Below are 27,693 nucleotides of genomic sequence, written 5' to 3'. Positions count from 1 at the left end.
AACATATGGCTAGAGTTTGGTGAGAACCCGACAGGACGAGCTGTGCGCGCCCGGCCGGCGCACGCTGAGCGCGACGTCGCACGCCGTGATCACCACCGCGTGGCGCCTGAACACGCCAAGGACGGTGACCGTGCCCGGCACGGTCGTCCGCACGGTGAGCGGCACGTCCCCGGCGGCGCCGACCACGTCGCCGTACAGCTCCGGCGCGCGCCCGGCGAGGCGGTCGGCGAGCACGGTGAGCCTGACGGCCAGCGCCTCCGAGCCGCGCGGCGCGACGCGCCCGGGCGGCACGTCGGCGTCCGCGGCGAGCGCGCCGCGGTAGTAGACCTCGGCGCGGCCGGCGTCGTGCGCGAACGCGGCGACGGGGCTGGGGTTGCGGATGGCGAGGACGGCGTCGAGGGTGGCGTTGACGGAGCCTCCGGGCGAGACGGACAGCGAGGCGAGGCGGAGCGCGGTGACTGTCGCGTCGGCCGGGCGCGGGCGGGCCGCGGCGACGGCCAGCACGGCAGCGGCGACGACGGCGGCGAGGAGGAGCGCCGTGACGGAGATGGCTACGCAGACGCGGAGGCGGCGGCGGGACGCGGTGGGTGGTCCGTGGTGCTTGCAGAGCGTGGCGGAGGAGGAGGAGGAGGAGGCGGCGGCGGCGGCGGCCATGGCACGCGTGTGCGTGTAGAGTGGTTTCTTGCAAGGTGGCCGAGTGTCCAAGCGGGAATGAGTGTGAACAGTGGCAGAGCCCGAACCGCTAAAACTTATTTGTTGGAGGGGATCCATAAGTCTAATATTATGAAATTTCACAAAATCATAACCCTAACCTCCTTGTGGACAACAGTTCTCTCATACCTTTCTCAATACTGAAGTTTTATTAGCATCTTCGAGAGAGACTCAAAACTTCAAAAGTTAGTTCCTAAAACCTACGGATTGGAATCATTCATTCGTTCAAAAAAAAAAATATTTTTACTAACCGGCTTCTGTTACCGCCAGAGAAACCCTCGCCGAAGCACGGTGGTATTGGAAGACCTCGCCTCTAAGGCTCTAATATGTGGAGAAACAGAAGGCCTAGCTGATCCTCTACACGAAAATGTCATAAATCAGGTAATATGCTAGGTGACCGTCATGTTAGAAATTTCTCATATCAATCACGTTCTACTTTTTAATTTGATCTGACAATATCGTTAGGGAAAAAATTATTATATTGTGATGAATAATGGTTTGGCAGTTGATCCGATCTGTAATGAGTTATCCTCGCTCCTTATTTCAACAGCTTCTGGATGAATCATCATCCAACGATGATGACGATTTTTTTTTTTGCCGCAGCACAAATCATGCATAGCTATTCACATTGCCAATGCATCAAAACATGGCGGGTCTTTCACGGGAGATGAAGTAATTGATCACAACAGATAAGCACGTCATTTGAGATTATACCAAGACTACTTCTATGATAATCCTACGTACGACCCAGTTTTATTCGCGTACAGGTTTATATTGTTGGAATTAATAGATGGGCCTTAGCCCATTCAAAGATTAATTCTTTGAAAAATCACAAAAGTACATCTCATGGGATGACATGCATGGGGAGTTTAGTACCACCTTGCTTATTCTAGGAGAGAGGGACCTCCTTAAAAGGGAGGATGTCCTTCTAGCCAATTGAAGCATGTGAGGTGCAGAGAAGTGGGGGAACATACGCGCGCTCGCTTGCCTCGCCTGGCAGGCGGTGGGCATGCACGACGTTACGCGTCGAATGGTCCAAAAAATTGGTTCCTCACCCTTGCGCAGATGCAGTCTCCTTTTGCAGTTTTGTTTTGCTGCGGAAATTCGGATTTGTTTTGTTTTGGAAACATTCCGAAAAATCCGGTGCGTGAAAACGGCGTGGAGTCCGGATAAGTTACACCCGACTTATCCGGTTTGGTTACGCGGAGTGGAGATCGTGCGGGCACCTTGATCAAGCGACCTATCTCTATATAAACCAAGCCGCCGCCTTCACGCAACACACGCGAAATCAATCTAGGGTTTGCCTCCTACTCTGTGCTGCGCTGTCACTCGTAGACTACTCCATACCGCTTGTCGGCGTGCACCGGCGATCGGGAGAGCAGGTCTCCGGAACCTCTACCTTCGACGTCCTGCACTGGGAGAAGGCGGCAATAAGGTTTTTGGGAAGCGCTTCGCGCGACTGCTCCCTGTTCGTCCACGACAGCTTGTATTCCTGTTCGCTCGCGTGCTGTGCGCTTTCGTCAACGCCCGGAACTGCGAGTAATTCCTGCTGAGCAACCGGTCTTTCAGCAACCTCGGTAAGTGCTCAATATGTTACGCATATTTGATCTGTTCATGTTATATTGTGTTGTTTATAAGTGTAGATCTATTGATGTGTTCATGCTAGTTTACATCTTGTTAACAGTGAAATTTGGTAAGCTCGGAGTAGTCATCGGCTTAGAGTCAGCATCGGCTTCGAAGTCCTGAGATTAGCCGATGAGAGTTGTTAAGTCGTCATTTGTCGGATTCTTGCATCGGTGTTCGATCTCCAGCTAAGGGGTAAGTCCAATGTTCCACCGGCCCAGGCAATTGTATCGTTTACGTCGGCGTCGTTCAAGGCTGCATCAGTACATTCGACCTGTTGGATTGCTCTGGTTTGGATGATATATTTGCCTACCTATTTATCATATGTCTCTGTTAATCTAGTCTTAGCATATCAATTTAGCTCTATCGGCTGCTTCTCGTTTTAGGGTTTCTGCCGGTATCGGCTAAATCGCGTTGCTAGATTAGATTAGCTTCGACATCTACCACCCTGAAAACTCAGTCAACAGCTTGATTGTCTAGATATTATGTTTCTTTTCATACTTAGTGTTGCATTAGTTAAGTTTGATCTATTAAGTCGTGCTTAGATCCATAATCTCTAGCCTAATTCTTGATTGCCAATAAGGGTTTCATCGGGGTTTCAGCCGGTGAGTTATCTGGACGTTGCATCGGCTTATAAGGATTGCATATACATATAAGTTGGATTTAGCCGATGACAACAAAGGTTTCACTGTTTAATCTAATCTTGTGGATTTCATGACATCGGACCTCTAGCCGATGTGTGCTTTAACCTTCGGATCTATGCTTATTTATCATATCATTATTTGCCGATTGGTTTATACTGGATTATATTGTTATTTTATTACATCATCATCAGCCGATTGCCTTTATACCATTATCTACATTGGACATATAGCCGATTGCTTAAACCCTATCGCTATCGGCTGGTATCGGCATCGGCTATTATCGGCTATCGGCTAGAACTACTCCATTGGCTTGTCAGCCGATCGGCTGTTTTGATCTACTATTTGCATATCTTGTCAGTTGCAGGATCAAACTGACTGGCACGCCCGCATCTCATCAAGATTTGGACCTGCACAGGAGCTAAGCAGATCTCCCAGGCCAGTGTGTTCGATTTTTTTGTCAACACATCTGCAATGTCGTGATATATTTATGGGATAAATTAAATCATTATGTGCTTATAATTTCAACAATCCAAAAATCTTATTATAGGCACTGTGGTTTTACTATGGCTGGTTTTGCCGATGCATTGAGGTCGGATAAATTCGCCGGTGTGCACTTTAAGAGATGGCAGATCAGGGTCACTCTGTGGCTGACAACTATGAAATGCTTATGGGTGAGTACTAGCAAACCTATGGTAGTTCTTGCTGCTGACCAGTAGAAAGAATTCGATGAGGCTACTACTCTCTTCGTGGGATGCATTCTTAGCGTCCTTGGCGATCGTCTGGTCGAGGTGTATATGCATATGACCGACGCTAAGGAGTTGTAGGATGCACTGAATACTAAATTCGGTGCTACTGATGCTAGCAATGATCTGTACATCATGGATCAGTTTCATGACTAAAGGATGGCTGACAACCTTTTTGTAGTTGAGCAGGCTCATGAGATACAGACTATGGCTAAGGAACTCGAACTCCTTAAGTGTGTCTTACCCAACAAATTTGTAGCCAGGTGCATTATTGTGAAACTACCTCCATCTTGGAGAGGTTTCGGTACTGCACTCAAACACAAGAGACTGGAATACTCCGTTGAGGGGTTGATAGCGTCTCTTGATGTTGAGGAGAAAGCTCGGGAAAAGGATGCCGCGTCTAAGGGCGATGGTGGGCAGTCCAGTGCCAATGTTGTGCACAAGGCCCAAAACAAGAGCAAAGGGAAATACAAAGCTCAGCAGACCACCAACTTCAAGAAGAAGAATATAAACAACAATCCTAACCAGGATAAGATGACTTGCTTTGTGTGTGGGCTACCTGGTCATCTGGCGAAGAAGTGTGCACAACGCAAGGGGATGAAGGCACCTGCAGGGCAGACTTCTAAGTCTGCAAATGTGACTATTGGTAACACTGTAGATGAAAGCGGGTATGGTATTTACCTACTATTTTTTCAGTTAATCAGTCTATTAACTGGTGGGTTAATACTAGGGCCAATATACATGTTTGTGCTGACATCTCATTATTTTCTTCTTATCAGGTCGCACGGGGTTCCACCGTCCTAATAGGGAATAGGTCACATGCTTCTGTTCATGGTGTTGGCACGGTAGATCTGAAGTTTACTTCGGGAAAGATCGTGCAGCTGAAGAACGTACAACATGTCCCTACTATCGATAGGAATCTTGTTAGTGGCTCCCGTCTGACTAGAGACGAATTTAAGTTGGTTTTTGAGTCGTTTTCCCTGTCAACAATCCAGGGCGTGGCGTGGGCCTTTTTCCCATCTCTGTCTCCTCCGCATCACACTAAACGCAAATATTCCTGAGCCCAAAAAAGCACGGTGGGGACGCATAACAAGATAGCCATAAAGAAGAGGACCTTCCTGCAAAAGAACCAGCGATGACGCGGACGCACGATAGGCTCGCGAAATCAACCTGCCCTCAGGCGCGCGCTGACATGCCGCGACCCAGCAGCAGCAACGCCCGCGCAAAAATCAGAGGGGCGAGCAGCCGGGGGGAGGTTTGAAGTCTTTAGATCTATCCATTTAGAATCCTCTTTTAATAGGATTAAGTATCCTCCAATAGAAAATGATAACAGGTCTTCAGCTTCCCTGGTCTTTGGCCCGAGCTGTACGAGGCAGAAATTCATCTCTCGTATGGTTCAGAGGGTAGTACGTTGATCCGGACTGAATGATGCACTTTGGGCCTTCAGGAAAGATGGTCCTATATTGTAACAAGAAATAATTATTTACTCCATCCATCAAACTAATTCCGGGTTCAAGGATACTATATGAAGTATTTGAAACAAGGGAAGGGAAAGAAGTACCTTAGGAAGTTAAATTTATCCTATCTATTGGATGGTAATTTATTTTTAATCCTAAATGGAGAATCCCAACAAAAAGTTTTAGGGAAGAGATTTTTAAGTATCTCTTGGTCATGCTCCCCCATGATTTCTTTATGAAATCCTTAACCCCACATTGGCATAAACCGAACAGTTTTGTGCTATTTCAGTTTTGTGGAATGATCAAAAAGAAAGCATCCGGTATGCGGCTCAAGCGTGAATTCTTTTGGTCGTTGCCGTGTATATGACCTAAGATGTATCTCCGAAAGCTTTAATGTATAAACATTATATATGTAGGCCCAAAATTTTTAAGAGCACAAATATACCTGAAATATACCTGGTAGAGACATTTTCCTAATACTATAGAGCCATTTTTAAAATACCTTTACAGTGTTATAGAGACATTTTGAAGAGTATCTCATAAGTGCCTTTTGGTATATTGTCTCTACGAACTAAGAGGCATTTTATAAGATGTCTCTATGCAAATAAAGACACTTCGTAGAGACATTAATATGTTATGACAACTATAGCAAATCAATATGAAAAAAAAAAGAAAAACATTATCTCTTACCAATCCTTGAACTTGAGACATCTTGAGTTCACATTTTTTATCTTCAATACACTAACCATCTCAACCTCATTTAATTACATGTAAATATGTGATTTGTGTTACTTATATCTAGTTACTTGATATATATTAATATTTGGAAAAATATCTCTATATTGTTTAAAATGCCTTAAGAAAATACCTTTACATATGAGGCAAATTTTAAAGTGCCGAAAAGATGTCTCTACAAGATAAATTTAACAAAATATGCTAAAAATGTCTCTAAAGTGTCTCTAGAGTAAAAATATTTTAGGCGATTTTGAAAGTGCCTCTAAAAAATATCTCTAGACTATAGAGCTTCGAAACTTAGAGGCATTTTGAAAATTGTCTCTACAAGAGAGCCTATATATAAGGTTTTTGTTGTAGTGGCGATTTGCACTTTGGACCTACATTTATTACCTAATTTGTATATTGGACTAGGTGATATCAAATCTTTTCATTTTAGACCATATCTTGTTACCAAGCTTTGCACCTTGGACTAGTAGGTCCACACCCCAATAATTTAGTCCTTGCATCTTCATCCTCCTCTAGTCCTTGTACCTGATTCAAGGCTGCTCCTGCAGCTTCTCCATTGGCCAATGAGCTTATGTTCTCCTGGCATTGGTGAGACCATCCAAATTCCCCAGGTGAATGAGCAAAAGCCCCCAGGTTAATGAGCAAAGCACAAAGATCTCTCCTTTTCCAATTTTTGCTCCCAGCCTACAGTGAACAAGCAAAGACAGAGACATCTCCTTTTCTATTTTTGTTTCCAGCTAGTAATGAGATCAATTTGCTCTGTGTCACAGTCACCCTGCTCAGATCGTCTGTTGGCTCTTGGAGACGAAAGACATGAGAGTTGGAGTAGAACGGGCCTAAACTGAAACGTTATGCAAAGATAACTAGTCTAAAGTAAAAATTATAGTTCAATCCTAGTCCAATATGCAACCATGGTAATAAAAACTGGCCCAATATGTAATTCACTCAATTTTTAATATAGAAACATTCAAATCTCAATTGAACAAGTAAAGTTTTGGTGTATAATTTGTTAGAAAAGAAAAAAAAATGTGGTGTAAAAAAAAGAAAGAGTGGTTCGCTCACGTGAGTATGCCATGCAAAAATGTTCTTGAATTAGGCTACGTTGTTTATATACACTTTTCCAACTTCTACTCCCTTACTTTCTTTCCACATGTACGTTTTCCGAACAACTAAACGATTTCTTTTTCAAAAAAATGTCTATAGAAAAGTTGCTAATATTATAGTTCTTCACCCTACGACCTGACAATTTCTGATGAGGTTCTCGGTTCCTCGCGGAGGGACGAATGGCCTCGAGGGGCCATGATCGACACCGAGGTGAAGGAGAATCTCAAATGTGGCGCGCTTGAACCACACGATATTTCATTACACTGATGAACGCCATTGGAGGAATCCACTAGACCACTCCAAGTGTTCTGCTAGTTTTTTTTTTTTTTCCCTCAAAATGGGTAGGAAACAACAACTCGAGATTAACACTAGGGCCTTATGTCAACTGGGCTGATTAAACTCAACTCTCTGCCAGAAAAGGCCCAGTTACATTTCTATACAAGGCTGGCCTATTAACTTATTAAGGTAATGAAATGAGGATGGCCTGCAAACATTTGTGCTCAAATATGTGAACATTGCTAAGATCTAAATGTCAAGTTGTTATACTTTTTTTTCTTAAACTAACTAGGTTTTGCAAAATTTGTCTTGAAAACAAGTCTATGGACGACGCAAGTGCAGCCATGTTTATCTTTATGAAATTTTGCAAACAGAAAACAAGTTTCAGAACTGAATTCATTCTCCACATGGGAGAAGAATGAAAATGAACAATCCTATCCTCTCTTACTATAATAAAGTTATAACTCAATTCTTGAGTTTAACATGCAAAAGATATCACATCATTATTCACAAACAATTATTACATTTAAGCATCATGCAAGCACACTATATTATCTACAATTTTATAATTTATTAAATTTTAGATATTCAAAATGCAAACATGTTAAATTATCCCACATAATATTTGAATATATCTCTCCATCTTTTTTTTATAATATCCTATATACTTATATAGTCCATCCTCACTTAGTTAATGTTATTTCTCTTTTATCTCATTCAGCCATATCACATCGATTGTTTTTTAGTCTTTACATGATTAATCTATGGTTCAAATTATCTCTCTTATTTTATTCTTTCACTAAGCCATATCATCTCAATTTTTTTAGACCTTATATGTATAATCTAAATTATATTCCTTCTTTTGTTCTCTCATAAAGCCACATCATCTTACTTTTACATTTAAATCATCATTTTATATACTATTTAAATTTAAATCATATCAATTTATGTAAGCTTATGTTTATATAAGCATGTGTTGTTTAAGCTATCATAAACATTATTTTTACTGATAACACCTGGTTAGTAAATATAATCGCGTCCTTTTTCCTTCTTGCTGTGGATTAGTGGATAGGTTCATATGTAAAATTTGAAATTTTGTGGCACGAAAGATCCTATTTTAGTTTATTTCCCATGACCTTCTCCACCATTGGAGGACCATCCCAAGGGTTACTAGTTGGTGCAGCTACACTAGCGAAGCAAGTCGCACACCACCATGCATCCCTTGCCGGTTTTGGTTCAGCTTCACGTGGTGTCTTTAATTCAAACTTTTATTTTAAAAAATCACAAAACTTTCATTTAAAATATAAGAAAACATTTATCTCAAAATTAATCACAAAATTTTCAATTTAAATCTGAAATTTTCATCTCAAGAATCGTAAAAACTTTCAATTCAAATCTAAAACTTTCATCTCAAAATCACAAAAACTTACGATTGAAAAATCCAAAAACTTTCATATAATATGTAAAATAAAGGTTTTTGATTATTATTCTGTAATGAACAATTGGCATCGGAGATTATTGGTTTTGATATTTGGAATTGATTCACGAAGTAGTTTTGGAGATGATTGGATTTCACAGGTGAATCTACACGTACTGCTGGATTGGGTCCGGTCAGACCGGGCAGGTGTTGCCGGTCAGACCGGCAGTATATGCGCGGTCAGACCGGCGCAGCCCGCGGTCTGACTGGCTGACGCTGTGTCGGTTTTGGTTTCAGGTTGTTTGTTTGGATATCCGTGATTGTTTCATTGTTATGGCTTCTAGATGGATACTATACGTATGTAATACTGTTGTTTGCTACTAATGAGTCAAGTTGGAGATAGCTTGGTCTCGGAATATGGTTTCTTTGTTTATTTCATGTGTAGGTGACTCGATGCCTCGGGAGAGTATTTGCGGTGATGGACCGGGAGTCGGCTTGGGGATAAGATGACGTCTGTGGTGGTCAGAGATCATACGGGATACTTAGGCTAGAGTTGTTGCACGTGGTTGATGGAGATTCTATATGGCATACGATGGAGGTATTGTATGCGTATGGGATGCAGAGTCGAATTTGGAAGGAGTCCAAATTTAGTATGATTGGTTATGTAAAGTTTGTTTCTTGTACTAGAGGGTTTCCTAAGGTGTTTAGGACTCCTAGTATGAGTTTGGTTCGTGGCTTTAGGTTGCCTACCTCGGGTATAAATAGAGGGGGAGTGTGAGGCTTCCCGGTATCGCTTTTGAAAGCAATTGAGTTGAGTTTTGAGTTAGGGTTTCGAATTTAGTCGAAATTTTTGTAAGGAGTGATGTTGGTGCACTTTGTAAACACAGAGAGAATCAATAAAGTCATCATCCACTTTAAGAGTTCTTCGATTTGTGTTTCACTGGGTTTCGGCGGTCTAACCGACGACTCACCGGCGGTCAGACCGGCGGCAAGGCGGCGGTCAGACCGGCGGGAGCGAGGCGGTCAGATAGGCGTCGGCAACAGGCGCGGCTGGCGATCTCGGTGGTTCGACCGGAATTCGATCTCGGTCAGACCGACGTATTCCAGGCGGTCAGACTGGCGCATTCACTTCGGTCAGACCGCGATCCGTTGAATTCGAGAATAACTTTTATTTCTGCTAAAAGTTTTTGGTTTTTGGGTATACCCACCATTCACCCCTCTCTGGTTGGCTTAGTTATTATGATTCGATCCTTCATAATACTCAAAATCTATCTTCTTCTTTCGCAATGGCCATCATTTTCCCGGTCATGTCCACAGGTATGACCATGTAGTTGTGCCTAGTGTTGCTACTCCTGCACGTGGTGGATTGGTGACGGCGGAATCCCCGCGCAATGGCTGGTGGCCACACCGCTGCCCTCGGTGGCTAGAGTTTAAGAGCTAGGGCATGGGGGCGTGGCATGGCCCGAGGAGTTGAGCCAGAGATGGAGAGGAAGATGGGGAAGATGGAGGACGGATGGGAACGAAGAAGGACAGGGACGAGGATTGTGGCCACAGACAGGCGTAGATCGATGGCTGATGACGAGCGGCTCTGTTGACTGGGATTGCAACTACACTAAATAGGAATCCTTGACCCTCCATTATGCAGGGTGGGTCAACTAACCCAGCTATAGTTCACGCCACAACCAAACCCCTAGACCTCCCACTTAGTCCTAGGTCTAACCCATTAGCCAGCAATCCACCATCAACCTATTAAATCAATCAAGCATTTCAAGTAGGAATGAAAATGGTGACTGAAATTCCCGACCAACTGAATATATATTATTTCTCTATAAATAGTGCCATTTTTTACCATTTCCGATTTGGCTATATAAAAATTTGAATTTTTTTTATGTTTTCTTTTAGCATCATATTGTGGTTCTCACTAAATAATTAGACTGTTAAATATGAAAATTCCCAACCGACGTAAGTTGTCTTTAATAAACAATGTTGTTTTTTTGCCATTTTCATCCCTAATCCAAGCATAAGGCATCCATAGTCGTCTTGTCTGCGTGACTACGCTCACCACCTTACACATCGGACGCTGATATTCATTCAAATGTTTATTGATATTTGTTCAAAAGTCTATTTTAGGCCCTGTTTAGTTCGCGAAATGAAAATTTTTGGGTGTCACATCGGATGTTTGACCAGATGCCGGAAGTGGTTTTCGGACACAAATGAAAAAACTAATTTTATAACTCGCCTGGAAACCGCGAGATGAATCTTTTGAGCCTAATTAAGCCGTCATTAGCACATGTGTGTTACTGTAGCACTTATGGCTAATCATGGACTAATTAGGCTCAAAAGATACGTCTCGCGATTTCCATGCAAACTGTGTAATTAGTTTTTGTTTTTATCTATACTAGAAAAAATGCGCGTGCGTTGCAACGGGAAGAAAACATGAGAAATTTAAGAAAAAATTAAGAAAGATTTAAATTATATAATTAATTAAAATATAAAATCACAATTACACATGGATACGATGTTGAATAAAAGAAAGGCTCATGAAAATCAAGGTAAATGTGGGAAATAAAATTTTCTAAATAAAATATGATTGGATTTAATTTTTATTAAATTCTACATGATAAATTACACTATGTGAAATGTTTTTAGAATTTTCAGATCTTCATTGCTAATTTTAATAATATAAACATCATTTTCGTATTTATTAAGAAGCTTCCTTTCTCCCTGGGCTATTTTGAGCCCATTATCCGCAGCCGAGCCGGCCTGTTAACCTCCCTCCTCCTCCCCTCCACTTCGGCCCCACAATCGCGCATCAGGCCCATCAAGCAACATGTCTAATGATCATCCCCTGCTTCCCCTCTCACTGTCGCGTGGGTCCCAGCGCTGCAGTGTCGTCATCTACCTCCGGCCGGACTCCCGTCGCTGACCGAGAACGCCTGAAGCTCCCTCCTCCGTGAAATCCAACCGAATCCTTGGAGGTAATTCAAAATTGATCGGGGGTTTTGATTCTTTTCTCCTCCTCTTTCCGTTTTCCCAAGAATCGGAGCAAAACCGTATCATATCGCGCATGAAATCGAGTCTTATCCTACACAACCGAACCCTAAATTTTCCTGTTTCAGAGTCCGTTTCGCTTGAAAAAATTGTGTATATCTATGGAATTAAAGTTATATATGAATAGAAGAATCAAAACGGTCTTGTTTTCTGTCCGTCTGGAACAGCCAAATTGAACGGAAACACAACACGCGAACTGGAAGGGCAAACGTACATCCGCCAGGGCTGTCGCACGGCCCAGACGTGGTGTGCGGTGGAATTGCAATAGGATAAGGGCAGCGAGCGATTCGGACGACGTACCGAGACTACGGCAAAAACATCTTAAAATTTTATAATAGGTAAAGATTCAATACTCTGTACATATGTCCAAAGATTCAATGTGATGTTTTGGGGAAAAAATTTGGGAACTAAAGCAGGCAGGCTGTCTTCGCCATCACTGGATCCCAACACGCACAGTGCTTACGGAAAACGGACGGTCCATTAGCGTGTGATTAATTAAGTATTTACTAATTTTTTTTCAAAAATGGATCAATATGATTTTTTAAGCAACTTTCATATATCAACTTTTCGCAAAAAATGCACCGTTTAACAGTTTGAAAAGCGTGCGTGCGGAAAACGAGAGTAGGGAGTTGGGAAAGGGGGATTCCAAACAGGATTGGATGGGATGTTTTCTTCTATTATCCAGATTCATTGTACTAGGAAATGTTCCATCTAATAGTAGGTTAGTTTTTTTTGGGACGGAGGGAGCAATTGTTAACTCGCTCAATGTTCGCCGTTGTGCTAGTGATATGAGCCAGTGACTGTGGCTTACTATGTGCGGTGCCAGAGCCATACATCATTGTCCTAGCCAGCAGCCGGCTAGGGCTAGCTCCTTGCTTAAACCAGCCCCATGTGTAAACCTACGTTCGGCGCCACTGATCTCCACCAATGTTTTTGTCAGGGTTACGGGTAAAGTATACCCTCTACCCTTCGATATACGTCACGTATCGATATGGTATGTTTGCGTGTATACGGACGTTCTCAGCATAGGTTAAGGAAGTCCATCATGGAGTCTACAGACGGAAAGAGTCCTACTCGGATAGAACTGGGTCGTCATTATATCGTGTCGGGTTCGATGTCTCCGACTCTTACTTGGAGACCAGTTGACCTACAGTATAAAAGGGACCCCCGGGAGGACCTAAGGCATCGAATCTCAGAGCCAACACATCCACTACAGCCTACGAAGCCGGAGCTTATCGAAGCCAAGTCGCCGGGAGATCTAGTCGGATCAACTCGACTACAATCTCGTCGGTATCGTCGAGCTTCATTATTCCCTTTGTAATCTGTGGTTTCCATCATATAATCCCACATCAACTGGATTAGGGCTATTACCTACCAAGGGGCCTGAATCAGTATAATCCCTGTTTCCTGTTTGTTTGATGTCGTACTACGTAGATCCTCATACCAGCGTATCCCAATACCTTCTATATCCGGTCTACGGGTATCCACCGTCGACAGTGGCGCGCCAGGTGGGGGACTTGGTGCTCAAGGTTCTACTACTATGACATCCAGCTTCGTTGACAACAGCGTCAACACCAACCTCAACCAAGGAGTTCCTACTTCAACTACACTGGTGTGGACTCAAGTCAGTGAAATCGTCTTTCCGGTTTACACCACAATGCCGATCTCAACTGGTCCGCCAATGGCCGGAAACGAGAACGCAGTGGCTACAACCCGGGGCGACTCCATGTCGAAGGATCCTCCCGCCGAAGCAGAGATCGGAACGTCGACGACATCCGAACCCGAGAAGGATCCTAGTGCGGCCAAGCCTTGTCTTTCCGACAGGAATCACGAGCCGACGAGGATTACTTCCGAGGTGACAAGGTCCTGGTGTCCTATCCACAAAACCAAGAAACACACCCTGCAAGCCTGCTGAGTCTTTCTCAACGTCCATGCTGAAATTCGTGCCTACAAAGAGCGTGGAATTCAGCGTACCTCTCCAACTCGTGATGTCTATTGTCCTATTCACAAGACAAAGAATCACGACCTCTCGAGCTGCAAGGTCTTTCTCAGCGCCATGAAGACGCCACCTCCTAAGGTCCAGCAGCCACGCATCCCCATCAGGGATGAGGACAAGGAACAAGGAGCGACGCCGATTTCAGATCGATTTGTTGGGGTAATCGACATCGATCCCCATGAACCATCAGTCTTGCACCTACTCGAAGACTATGGATCATCGACAACGAGTACGACGCGTGAGGTATTGGCTATCGACGATGTCTGCACGTCAGCCCGCACCAATGCGGAAGCGGAGAATCAAGTGACTACTCCGGCCTAGCACATCAGAGCCGTCAACGCAATACTAAGGGAAACACCCTACGATCCCGTTCTGAACGACGATCTCGCACGTTGGACAGAACGACTACGGGAATCAGTGACCAACCTCAGCAACTCGTTCGAAGAGGCCGCTGCTGCAGCGCACCCGGAACAGCCACCAACTGGCGATGCAAATGGTGAAGACCCTGAACGGCGGGAATCGCCTCATCGAGCGACCCCGCCACCTCGCGGCACCGGTGATCTCCGCGATCACCTGAATGGCCGCCGAGAGGCACGACGCACACGAGACAACGAGAACCATTCCCGGCGTCATATCTCTTCACGGCGTCACGATAACGAAGATCGAGGAGGCCGTTCAAGCGAAGACCGAGACCGTGATAACCGCCACAACCGCCACGATCACGACGATCGTGAACGGTGGTTGCTGGGCGATACTGGTCGAGGACGTCGCAATAATGACGACGATGATGGAGATCGGCGCCGAGACAACAGCGGGAGACGACGACATGATTCTCGAGAACCCGGCCGACGTCCCCGTAATCATACACCGGAACCAAGTGACCCATCGTCATCGTCATCATCCTCGTCATCTTCATCATCGGATAGACATCCACGAAGGACGCATGATCGCCGACAACCCACCGCCCCCAGCGCTGGGTGTAGAGCTTTCGGTTGTTCACTTCGGGATGTCCGATGGCCCGAAAGATTCTAGCCTGGAGCAATAGAGAAATACGATGGGAGCACCGACCCGGAAGAGTTCCTTCAGGTTTACTCCACGGTACTCTACGCTGCCGGAGTGGACGACACGCGTTGGCGAATTACTTGCCAACCGCATTGAAAGGCTCTGCACGTTCATGGCTGATGCATCTTCCCCCCTACTCAATCTCTTCGTGGGCAGACTTGTGGCAGCAGTTAGTAGCCAACTTCCAAGGAACTTACAAACGCCACGCGATCGAAGACGACCTACATGCGTTGACACAGAACCCGGGCGAATCCTTGAAGGATTATGTTCGGCGCTTAACGAGTGCAGAAACACAATCCCCGAGATCACCGATACTTCTGTAATTCGCGCTTTTAAATCCGGTGCCAGAGATCGCTATACTACTCAAGAGTTGGCAACGAGGCGCATCACGACTATTCGGAGATTATTCGAAATTGTCGACCGATGCACTCATGCGGATGACGCATTGAGACGCAAGAACGACAAACCGAAGACTGGAGGAGAGAAGAAACCAGCCAAGGACGCACCTGAGTCAAGCAAAAAGAAAAATCGCAAGAGTGGGAAAAGGAAAGCTCAATCAGAAGTTCTCGCAACAGAATACGCGGACCCTCCCAAGCACCCAGACCCACAAGGCAGCGACACAAAGAAAGCATGGTGCCCTATACACAAGACGGACAAACATTCTCTAGAAGATTGCCTCGTCTTCAAAAAGTCGCTCGCAAAACACATGGCATCGGAAAAAGGCAAGCGAGTACGCGTGGTTGAGAAGGACGCTGAGGCGCCTACTCAGGAATTGGACCCAGCATACCCAGATTCCGATCTCCATGTCTCACACATCTTCGGAGGTTCCACGGCATACTCCTCAAAGTGAGAATACAAGAAAGTGGAACGTGAAGTCTGTTCGACGTGGCAGAGGGCTGCACCCAAGATGAAGTGGTCCGAGCAGAAGATAGAATTCTCAGAAGAGGACGACCCCAAGACTGCTGTCATCCCAGGGCGATATCCGATCTTGGTCGAACCCACTATTCGTAATATCAAGGTTGCCCGAGTACTGATCGACGGCGGCAGCTCAATCAACCTTCTCTTCGCCAGTGCCTTGGACGCGATGGGGATCCCATGAAGCGAGCTGACACCCACCGATCAACCCTTCCATGGAATCACTCCTCAGTCATCGTCTAAACCATTGGGAAAAATTACGTTGCCTGTGACTTTCGGCCAAGCAAACAAGTTCCGAATGGAACAGATCACCTTTGATGTCGCTGAATTCGATACAGCATACAATGCCATCATTGGGAGAACTGCACTCGCGAAGTTTATGGCCGCATCTCACTATGCATATCAAGTGCTCAAGATGCCAGGACCGAAGGGAACAATCACTATTCAAGGGAACGCTAAGCTGGCAGTACAATGCGACAAGCGGAGCCTCGACATGGTCGAGCACACGCCTAGCCCGCCTGCCACAGCAGAGCCACCCAAGAAAGTGAGCAAGACAAACAAGACGCCGAAACCAGACGGCGCAATCAAGATCGTTCCACTCTCCAGTGCTAACCCCGACAAGACCGTCAAGATTGGGGCATCACTAAGCGAGAAATAGGAACTCGCGCTCATCATCTTCCTCCGCGACAATGCCGACGTGTTCGCTTGGCAGCCGTCCAACATGCCGGGAGTACCCAGGGAAGTGATTGAGCACAAACTCATGGTGCGACCCGATGCCAAGCCAGTAAAGCAAAAACTGTGGAGATTTGCACCAGATCGAAAACAAGCCATACGAGAAGAGCTCGACAAGCTTCTCAAAGCCGGTTTCATCAGAGAGGTACTCCATCTAGAGTGGCAAGCCAACCCAGTCATGGTACGGAAGGCCAACGGGAAGTAGAGAATGTGTGTCGATTTCACCGACCTCAACAAGGCGTGTCCCAAGGATCACTTTCCTCTTCCTCGAATAGACCAACTGGTGGACTTAACAGCCGGTTGCGAGTTGCTGAGCTTCCTCGACGCTTACTCCGGTTACGACTAAATAAGCATAGCAAAAGAGGACGAGGAGAAGACAGCATTCATCACGCCGTTCGGGGTATTCTGCTACGTTAAGATGCCGTTCAGACTAATAACCGCAGGAAACACTTTCCAGCGCACGGTCCAAGGTGCACTTAGCGACCAGCTCGGAAACAATGTCGAGGCCTACGTCGATGACATTGTTGTCAAGACCAAGACAAGCGACTCATTGATTGACGATCTGCGGGAAACGTTCGACAACCTCCGACGATATCGCCTCATGCTCAATCCAGAGAAGTGCACGTTCGGAGTACCATCGGGCAAACTACTCGGCTTCCTCGTCTCTGCCAGAGGAATAGAAGCAAATCCCGAGAAGATCAAGGCAATCGAGAACATGAAGTCGCCTACAAGACTCAAGGAAGTACAGAAGCTAACCGGATGCATGGCAGCACTAAGCAGGTTTGTCGCTAGGACGGGAGAGCGAGGACAACCTTTCTTCGCTCTATTGAAAAAGCAAGACAAATTTGTGTGGACACAGGAGGCTGAAGAGGCATTCATTGCACTCAAGCGCTACCTATCAAATCCACCTGTACTTGTTGCCCCCCAACCTTATGAAGAATTATTTCTCTATATTGCCGCCACGCATATTCCGTTAGCACTGTCATTGTTGTCGAGAGAGAGAAGGTGCAACGACCAGTCTACTATGTTAGCGAAGCTCTCCACGACGCAAAGACAAGATATCCATAGATCCAAAAACTGCTCTACGCAGTAATCATGACATCAAGAAAGCTACGCCACTACTTTCAAGCCCACAGGGTCACAGTTGTCTCCTCCTTCCCTCTCGGCGAAGTCATGAGAAACAAAGACGTTGTCGGCCGCATTGCGAAATGGGTAGTCGAGCTAAGCCAATTTGATATCCACTTCGTGCCACGAACAGCCATCAAGTCCCAGGTACTCGCCGATTTCGTAGCCAATTGGACCATGCCTGATAACAGGTCAGACAACCAAATCGACAATGAAACGTGGACAATGGCGTTCGACGGCGCACTCAACAGCCAGGGAGCAGGGGCAGGATTCATCTTGACATCACCTTCGGGAGATCAATTCAAGCATGCAATTCACCTCAACTTCAGAGCAACCAATAACATAGCCGAATACGAAGGACTACTCGCCGGGATAAGAGCTGCAGCTGCACTCGGAGTCAGGCAACTGATCGTGAAAGGGGATTCCGAACTAGTCGCGAACCAGGTGCATAAAGATTACAAGTGCTCTAGCCCCGAGTTATCCAAGTATCTCGCAGAAGTCAGGAAGCTGGAAAAAAGGTTCGATGGGATCGAGCTCCGACATGTATACCGTAAAGACAACATCGAACCGGATGATCTAGCACGACGTGCGTCCAGACGAGAACTACTTCAACCTGGCACCTTTCTGGATGTCCTGACGAGGCCATCAGTGAAAGAGGCAAGCGGCGAAGATAGCCCGGTCGCCCCCGACACCAGCTCAGGGGCTACGGAGGCAGAGGACGCCGTTGCCGATATCGAGACCACGGACGACTAGCGCACCCCACTCATTAAATTCATAAGCAGCGAAGAGTTGTCCGAGGACGACACGGAAGCTGAGAAAATATCTCGTAAAGCAAAAGTCTACCGTATGATCGGCAACGATCTATACAAGAAGGCACCAAACGGGGTACTCCTAAAATGCGTCTCGTCCGACGACGGCAGACACCTCCTCCTCGACATACATGAAGGGATCTGTGGGTCACATGCCGCCGGTCGGACATTAGTCGGAAAAGCTTTCCGACAAGGGTTTTTCTGGCCAACCGCCCTCAAAGACGCCTGCGACATGGTTCAACGGTGTGAAGCCTGTCAATTCCACAGTAAACACACAAAGCTGCCAGCGCAAGCACTCCAGACTATCCCTCTCACTTGGCCGTTCTCGTGCTGGGGGCTAGATATACTCGGGCCATTCCCACGAGGACAAGGCGGCTACAGGTTCCTATTCGTAGCGATCGACAAATTCACCAAGTGGATTGAAGCGACACCCACGGGGGAAATCAAGGCCAACAACGCCATAAAATTCATCAAAGGGATATTCTGCAGATTCGGATTGCCCCACCGTATCATAACAGACAACGGCTCCCAGTTCATCAGTGCCGATTTCCAGGATTACTGCATCAGGTTGGGAGTCCAGATCTGATTCGCCTCGGTTTCTCACCCTCAGAGCAATGGACAAGTCGAGAGGGCAAACGGCATAGTACTACAAGAAATCAAGACCCGCGTCTACGACAGGCTCATGTCACACGACAAGAAGTGGGTCGAGGAACTTCCATCAGTACTATGGGCCGTGCGTACCACACCGACAACGTCCAACAAGGAGACACCCTTCTTCCTCATGTACGGCTCAGAGGCCATCCTCCCCACCGAGCTATGACATCAAAGTACACGAGTACAGAAGTACTCCGATGAGGATCAGGAGGAGCAGCGATACGACGATGTGAATCTACTCGAGGAACATCGCGAACGAGTTGCCGTTCGAGCAGCCAGCTACCAACAAGCCCTTCGCCGTTACCACGAGAAGCGCATCCAAGCACGCACGCTTTCGATCGGCGACTACGTCCTCCGACGGGTTCAAAGCCAAGCAGGACGCAACAAGCTCTCACCCAAATGGGAAGGACCGTACACGATCACACAAGTTCTGCGGCCAGGCGCATTCAAAATCGCAGACGGTGATGGCCGCGAGTTGGCAAATTCCTGGAACATTGATCAATTACGTCAATTCTATGTTTAAGTCAATAGTATCCATACTTGTAAGACGTCTTACAGCCTCAATAAAGCCTATTTTTTAGGTACAGACGACAATCAAAGTGTTCCTTCCCGATGATCCCTTACCCAGATCACACCTAGCGTTGAAACCTATCCTCATGTCCCTTTACGCCGTCTTGACAAGGCCTCCGAGGAACCTAAGGGAACTTCGGCTGGGGACGCCCAGAGCCGATAAGGCCTTGTCAGATCCTGTAGAGACGAAAGACCATGTCAGATCTGGTCGTGTAAGAGTTCTCGCCGTGCGTATTAACCAAGCCATGTAATCGGAAATAAACTTTCCAACTTCATGGCTGAGGGGCTAGGATCAGTGCTTGTTCAACCGAGACAGGTCAAAGGTTCAAGAGTCTTATCTTCCGAGAAGAATTCTCCGATGACAAGGCTGGGGGCTAGGGAGAGTGTGTAACTCAAACGACTTATCGAAGTCGCGAAGTTAGATAGATTTCTTTTTCTATTCCACAAGTATTTCTTACAATTCCATCAAAATCCAAAACTATATTACACTTTTTCCAAAGACATTTGTCACAGGACATAGAGACTACCAGGAAGGCCAACGCCAGTCCATCGACTAGAAGACCATCTCCACCAGCGGCGCCATCGACTTCGCCAGGCCATCTATCTCCGTAGGAGTTCTCCGAGAACGAGAAAACCCTTTGCAGAGGAACTCGAGGTGCAGCTGCGGACGATGATCTCGTATATAGGCCAGCACGTGCCCCCCGGCATATCGGCTTGAGCGACGACACTCCTGCTTCAAGGCCTCGTCGATACGTTGACCGATGCCTTCGAGCTGGGCGTAGGCCCCCATTCAGCCACGAGATGTATCCGGCCGTCGATTCCTCGGGATCCCCACGGGGTACTCGGAGCTCTCTATAGACTCTCGACATGAATGTGCAGCAACTCTTCAGATACGAGTTGAACCACACGTCACGACCCCGGAGTGTCTCTACGGCCTGGTCCTTTCTCACCTCCAGCATAGTCCTCTCGAGTTCCGCGACCTCAAACTTCGTCCTCCAATACTGGATGCGACGATCCTGGTCAACAAGCGCACTCTCGAGTTCTGCTCAGCATGAAAACGACTAAGTCAAGCTGCTCTTCTATCCCGAGAACACAACAAATCAAGTCGATCTAGACGGAAGGGCAAAGGAAATGGTAACAAAGACAACCAACCTAAGGGAGTCGCCGCCATGCTCGTTTCCACAGGCGAACTTCGATCTACATCGCCTTCCGGCACATATGGTTCGGACGCAAGTAACGGAACGACCACTGGCAACTCAAGCTGCCCGCGCTGCTGGACATCCTCGACATCAACATCTCTACAAAGGACAACAAAGTACTCGAGATCAAAATGCCAAACAAAGCTAAGGCAATGACCGCACACACTAGGGCGGTTGGGACCAAAAAAAGTTTTACAAGGCATGACTAAAGAGTACAAGAGAGCTAAGACCCTACTCTTCAAAAAGCGGGAGGACGAACTCCCCCAGATCGCCAACCTCCTCCATCATATCCTTGCGCGCGTCACTAGCCGCCCCCTGATCCAAGATCTTCCGCAGATCGAGTTCAGGGTGCGCCAGCCTTACACACGCAAGGACGTGGCACGCCCCGGTGTAGATCCCGTTAGACGTCTCCTCTCCGATCCTGGCCGCATGCTTGGAGGGGACCTCCTCCATCGCCATCACCAGCTCCGCAAGAGAAGACGTCAGCGAGAACTCATCGGGATTCGCCGGGATGGTGGACTTGATACCGCACTCCCCGGCGAGCTGGTGCAGACCAGTATAGGTGACCCGCAACGAGCCACGGATTTCCAACAAGTTGTTCTCAAGCTCCGACATGCGGTGCTCGAGCCCCTACCGTTATCGCTTATTGCCGGCCACCAGTTCCCTCATCTTCTGGAGGTCCTCGCGAACCTCCGCCAGATCGCGCGCCAGTCGATCGGCGCGCTCGTTCGCCGACGACGCAGCCACCGCCCTCGCCTCCGTGATCTCGCGGCTAACACCGCGAGCACCAGCCTCGAGGAGGCGCCCCATCTCAACCTGGAGCTCCTCCCAGGTGAGGACGGCAGCCGGCGAACCACGACCAGCCACGAGATCGCTGGCTGGGCCACTAGGTGTCGCCTCACGGCTCCTGGGCACGACCACGACATCCGTCGAGGCCACGGCAGGAGATGCGCTGGAGGTCCCTCCAGACCCATCTTGCGCCGCCTTCACTCGCGCCGCCCTGCGAAAGGCTGCGATTGAGACAGAGTTTGACGAAATCACGAAACCTCAAATTTATTCACTTACTTCTCGCTGAGCATCACAAGCCGCTGCCGTCGCGGAGGCGGGGGAGACGCGTCCGAGGCCTGGAGTACAATCGATATGATGTGAGGTGGAAGTTTTCCGACTAGGTGATCAAATAACGGGAGAACTTACCGAGGGAGTGGGTGTCTTCCGACGATGTCCGACTACAGAGGAGAACTTCCTTCCCTTTTTCGGAACGTCGCCTCCACTCGTCGTGGCAGCGGCAACAGCAGCGTCAGACGCCTCCTTGGCGACCTTCTCCTTCCGCAACGCCGCCACCTGATGGTCCACGAGCGGCCCGATGATATCAGTCAGAGGGAGAGCCTACGTTTCATGAAGTCATAATGCGATCCCGGAAGAAAAATGCAAAAGGACAGCTAAGTACACTTACATTGATGGCAGTGTCGTGCTCGGTTGCCCCTTTCTTGCAAAGGGGGACGGGGACGTTGCTCGCCGTTGTCGGGCCGCTGATCATCAGTTGGCCGACGCGGCGCTCCACGGTTGCGCTATTCAAGCCTGTAGATTGAGAACAGAACCCGATAAGCTGGGAAGAACACGCGCATAAGGGAGTCAATTTAACTAAAAAGGAAATACCCCGAGGAGAAACCCGGGTCGCGTCCTCTGGCCCAGAATAATCAAAGGCGGGATGGGCTCGAGCCTGAAGCGGTTGGATCCGCCTACCAATGAAGTTGGCAGCAACTTCATACCCCGACAACCCCCGTTCTCGGAGGTCGTCAACGATATCGATGAAAGATTGGAGGGACGGGGTCAAGGCGGGTTTGGTGGTCCAAGATGCAATCTTGTCTGGCTGTTCCTCAGGTAAAATGAAGACAGGATCCGAATCCTCTATCTGAAGATAGAACCACCTCCCTCGCCATTTGCTGCGAGATGAGGGGCACTGAAAGGGGATGTATCGCGACTTCAGGCCATCCCGAAGTCGGAAACCAACACACCCGGACACCTTTTTGGATTCCATCCAGCGTAACTCATAGTAAAAGCGGAAGAGGTCAAGAAACGGCTCCACCCTAATGTAGGCCTCACAAAGATGCGTAAAAATACTCAGGAAGGCGATGGAGTTGGGGTTCAAATGGAGCAAGAAAAGACCATAGAAATTCAAGACCAAAAGGAGAAATTCAGAAGGCGGAGGAAGAAAACCACAGAGAATAATGTCCTCAACCGCAACCATGCGACCCAGGACAGGCTGGGGTTCAGTACCTCCTACTTCCCTCTCCGCGGCCCCGCGACCGGGAAGGGCGCCATTCTCCTGCAGTTTCTTCAGTGATGCACTGGTGGAGGTAGACTTGTCGAGATCCATGGCCACCGAAGATCGCCGGAGAAAGGACCGAGACGAGTTGGCTATGGTTTTTTGCAGGAGCGAAGAAGACAAGGGACGCTTGGAAGCTGGAGAGTTTTTTGAACAGGCGGACCTGAAATGGGATCCCCAAAACTCCCTTAAATAGACACACCTCCGCCGATGCGAATTCCAAGGAAAGGAGAGAGATGGCCGCCGGAAATTTTTAGGTCCGTTACGCGCGGCAGTTTTTCGGACTTCAATTTAAATTCACTCATGACCGTTGAACTTCACTCGACGTTGTCGATCACTCCTTGTCTCTTGGTCCCCACACCGAGAACAACGACAATTTCGACATCAGAAGTCGCAATCGATTTCACGAGTTCATTTAAGCAGAAGTCGGGGGCTACTGTCAGGGTTACGGGTAAGGTATACCCTCTACCCTTCGATATATGTCACGTATCGATATGGTATGTTTGTGTGTATACGGACGTTCTCAGCATAGGTTAAGGAAGTCCATCATGGAGTCTACAGATGGAAAGAGTCCTACTCGGATAGAACTGGGTCGTCATTATATCGTGTCGGGTCCGATGTCTCTGAGTCTTTCTTGGAGACCAGCTGACCTACGGTAAAAAAGGGACCCCCCGAGAGGACCTAAGGCATCGAATCTCAGAGCCAACACATCCACCACAGCCTACGAAGCCGGAGCTTATCGAAGCCAAGTCGCCGGGAGATCTAGTCAGATCAACTCGACTACGATCTTGTCGGTATCGTCGAGCTTCATTATTCCCTTTGTAATCTGTGATTTCCATCATATAATCGCATATCAACTGGATTAGGGCTATTACCTACCAAGGGGCCTGAACCAGTATAATCCATGTTTCCTGTTTGCTTGATGTCGTACTACGTAGATCCTCGTACCAGCATACCCCAATACTCTCTATATCCGGTCTACGGGTATCCACCGTCGACAGTTTTGGAAATGGTGCTTAGAGGAATCCAGGGGTGAAGCCCAGTAGAAGCCCGTGGGTGCAGATGAACCCCCCAAAAAATATCTTTTAGTTATTACCCCCATATCTCGGCCCTATATGCACCCCCCTCAGCCCAATATAGTGCACCCACAGCCCAAACAGCAGTCCAGTTAACGTGGTAAGCCCATGAGCAGGCCAGTAGGGTGGAAGCCAGATCGATGTTTTCTCCTCTCGACTTCTTGTATCGTGTGCCGCACCGCCGCCAGTCTTGACGACTCCGCCTCGCGTCTGTTTGGCTTCCACACCGCTGCTCTCAATCATCCAATCCCAGTCAGCACTTACCCATCTCGGCATCTCACCGTCGCCGGTCGCCCTCTTCTTAGTTGGCGACTGGCTGCACATGCGTTGTGCACCGCCGCGGCTAGTCTCACTAATCGTCCAGCCGCAGGAAGGCAGGAAGCCGACAGCTAGGCAACCAGGAGCTAGCGTCACAAGCCAACAACGACATCAGTCCATCTCCACCAACTGATCAGCACACAACCACACTGTGCGTTAGTAGAGCCAAGGTAAGAAAACATGCTTCATCTATTTCTTTTTCAATCAATTTGATTTATTAGATACGAAGCCCTAAAATTTTTATTGGTTGTTAATTTTTATATTGTAGGATTAGGAGGCCACCAGGCTTCAATTTGGGGTCCTTCAGAATCGGAGTAAGATTGCAGATTGGAGGAAAAATTTGAGAATTTGAATTGAAGGTGCAATTTGGATGTAAGTCATGTCAATTTTCATTCTATTTCTTTAGTTGAATGAATGATAAAATCTCTACACATTTACATCTTCATGAATCATCTTTTGCTCATGGGTCAGTAGACATTTATCAATGTTATTAGTGGTTTTCTTCATTTTAAAAAAACAATGTTTTCCACTTCTTTATTTTATTGATGCATGTATGTCTCTATTGTTGATGTCAAAAATTTATCGATCAGCGGTTGCATTGAAAATTTAGCTTGAAGTTATATATATATATTGATATACTTGTGGTACAATCATGAACCCCCTCCATTTCGCTCTAGCTTCGCCCTTGGAGGAATCCATGCATTTGGGTGCTATAAGAGCAAGTTCAGCAGTATAGTTAATTGCTAGCTATAAAGATTAATAAATCACTTACATCTAATCTATAGCGAACTCATATAATATATCGCTTTAGATATATATATTCCATACAACATTATTAATTAATACATATCCCACGTCTTTTTCATATAGATTATTGGAGCACATTCTACGATTGGCCAAATCTATAGCCCACTTTTTTTTCTTTCTCCTCTCTCCTCCACCTTAAACATAAATCTATTTGCCATCAAGATCAACGAGTTTATGCGTACTAGCTAGAATTATTATCTTTTTTGTCTTTGTATGTTTTTGGAATTAATATATCAGATACCAATTTTTGTTACCATTTAAAAAAATCAAAATTATTTCGATTATATATATGAGTAAAATACACGGCTGGTCCTTAAAGTTGAGTGCGGGTGTCACTTAGGTCTATAATCTTGTAAATTGCACATCTAGGTCCACAATCTTGTTTAAGTGACTCATTGAGGACCAAAGGACCTCTGACCAAGTTGACTGGCTTACGTGGCGGTCCAGCGTGGCAAAATATTTACATTTTGCCCCCTATTTTGCTTCCCGTCTTCCTAAATCTCTCTCTCTCTCTCGGACACAGGTCGGCAGGTGCGCACGGCGAGGCGTTGGTGGCGAGTGGCGAACGCCGACATGGAGGGGCGGGCGGCAGATGGTGGTGCACGGGGCGGGCCCCGCTGCCCTCCCGCGCGGCGTCGCCGACTTTGCCCTTCCGCTCCGAGAGCAGAGGAGGAGGTAGTGCGAGCGGCCGGCGGGGGAGGCGGGCTTGCTCGGGCGCCGGTGGCGCGCTTGTGTAGCCGGTAGCGGAGGCGGACATGAAGGCGGGTAGCGGCGCGCGGGGACGGGCCGACAATCGGCGCGCACAACGGCAGACATGGCGGAGAGACGGAAGTGTCGGCGAGGCGGGCGTGGCGGAGAGGCGGGTGGCGGTGTCCACTCGATGGGGAAGAGCGGCTCGTGCAACACCCCGTGCACGTCGCCGGCGCCTCCTCTCTCGCCGCTCTCCACCCCTAAGCCAAAGAAACCGAGAGGGAGAGCTCCATCGTGTCCTCCTCGCCTTCCACTCCATCGTCGGCCGCCGAGAAGGATGCATTGCCGATTGTCGTCAAGCCGCGCTCGCCATTATCTCTTTCCTGTTCCATATTCTACTCACCATTCCGAAGATTTCTCCTTTTGATTTCATCCTCTATCGTGCAGCAAATCAATGGGAACGCCACTGTGTCATCGCCGGCCTTGGGACGTGCTCTGCGCGACGTCGTCATGATCTCATCGCCGTTCCCATCGTTCTGGACCAAGTCAAGCCGAGCCACCACGCCACTAGTATCCCCACACCATCACGACCAAAACCCCTCAAGAACCGTGGAGAATGAAGCATCATGGACGGAGATCGGCATCATCTTCTCCAACTCTGACTGCCGGCTACCATCGTTGATTCCGCCTCCTCTGGTGAGCCATTGTCCGATTCCTCGCGCATACACCATACCTGTCACCTCACTAACCTCGTGGACGTCATGCTAGATCTTGGAGCCGTTTGAGCTGTCACCGTCATCCCGGAGGTTCTTACCGCCACCGCCAATGTCCATCCATCGCCAAGTCCTCGTCGGGCCTCTCCAAGCCACAGTCAATCTTCAGTGAGCCTCCCGGTAAATAATAGAACCACATGCATGCACGCATTTAAGCAATACATGGTCGTAGGCGCACATGCACCACCACCCGAAAACATCTTCCGCTCGGACTCGCCGCCGGCGCTACTCCGATGCCCACTAACCGAGAAAAGTAGAGGAATAGAATCATAATAACATGCTCTTCATTTTGTCTTTTGGTCGCACCCCAAAACGAGCCACCTATCGCCGCCGGCGAGCTCGCCAAGCTCACGGCCTCGAGGTGCTGGTAGAGCGCGGCGACGAGGAAGAGCGCGAGCGGTGAACTCGGTGAGTGCATACGCCGGCGACGGCGAGGACGGCGCACGGCAGAGCTCCTCCACAGTCGGAGCCAGAGCTCCCGGATCCGCGCGGCGACGCAGTGGCGCTTGGCGAGGCGCCACATTCGGAGCCAGAGCGGCGCGCAGGCGCAGTTGCTGCTGCAGGGGCGGGACGACGATGCTACTGTTGCGGAGGGGTTTGTTTGTAAAATTGGTGCTTGCGTGGCGTGCCACGTTGGCGGTCAGACCTGGTCAGAGGTCCTTTGGACCTCAATGAGTCACTTAAACAAGATGGTGGATCTAGATGTGCAATTTAAGAGATTATGGACCTAAGTGACACCTGTGCTCAACTTTAAGGACTAGCCGTGTATTTTACTATATATATATATATATATATATATATGTGTGTGTGTCCTTAAGTGGCATAGAAAGAAAACATCTCCCTAGAAATATGCCATGCACATGTTTAGAAAATC

The 27,693-nt window shown here is 47.7% G+C and overlaps 1 protein-coding gene across 1 annotated transcript; it reads right to left on the bottom strand.

Moving 5' to 3' along the window:
- Positions 1-9: 9 nt before the first annotated feature.
- Positions 10-27,342, bottom strand: LOC127774171 (uncharacterized). Its single transcript, XM_052300449.1, has 2 exons — positions 27,141-27,342; positions 10-551 (listed from the first exon to the last, which is right to left on the bottom strand). The coding sequence occupies exons 1-2, from the start codon at positions 27,340-27,342 to the stop codon at positions 10-12; spliced, it is 744 nt and encodes a 247-aa protein (XP_052156409.1).
- Between the last annotated feature and the right edge of the window lie 351 nt (positions 27,343-27,693).

The sequence above is a fragment of the Oryza glaberrima genome, chromosome 5 (assembly GCF_000147395.1).
Source record: "Oryza glaberrima chromosome 5, OglaRS2, whole genome shotgun sequence".
NCBI classification, from domain to species: domain Eukaryota; kingdom Viridiplantae; phylum Streptophyta; class Magnoliopsida; order Poales; family Poaceae; genus Oryza; species Oryza glaberrima.
This window is presented reverse-complemented; position numbering and strand designations above follow the sequence as displayed.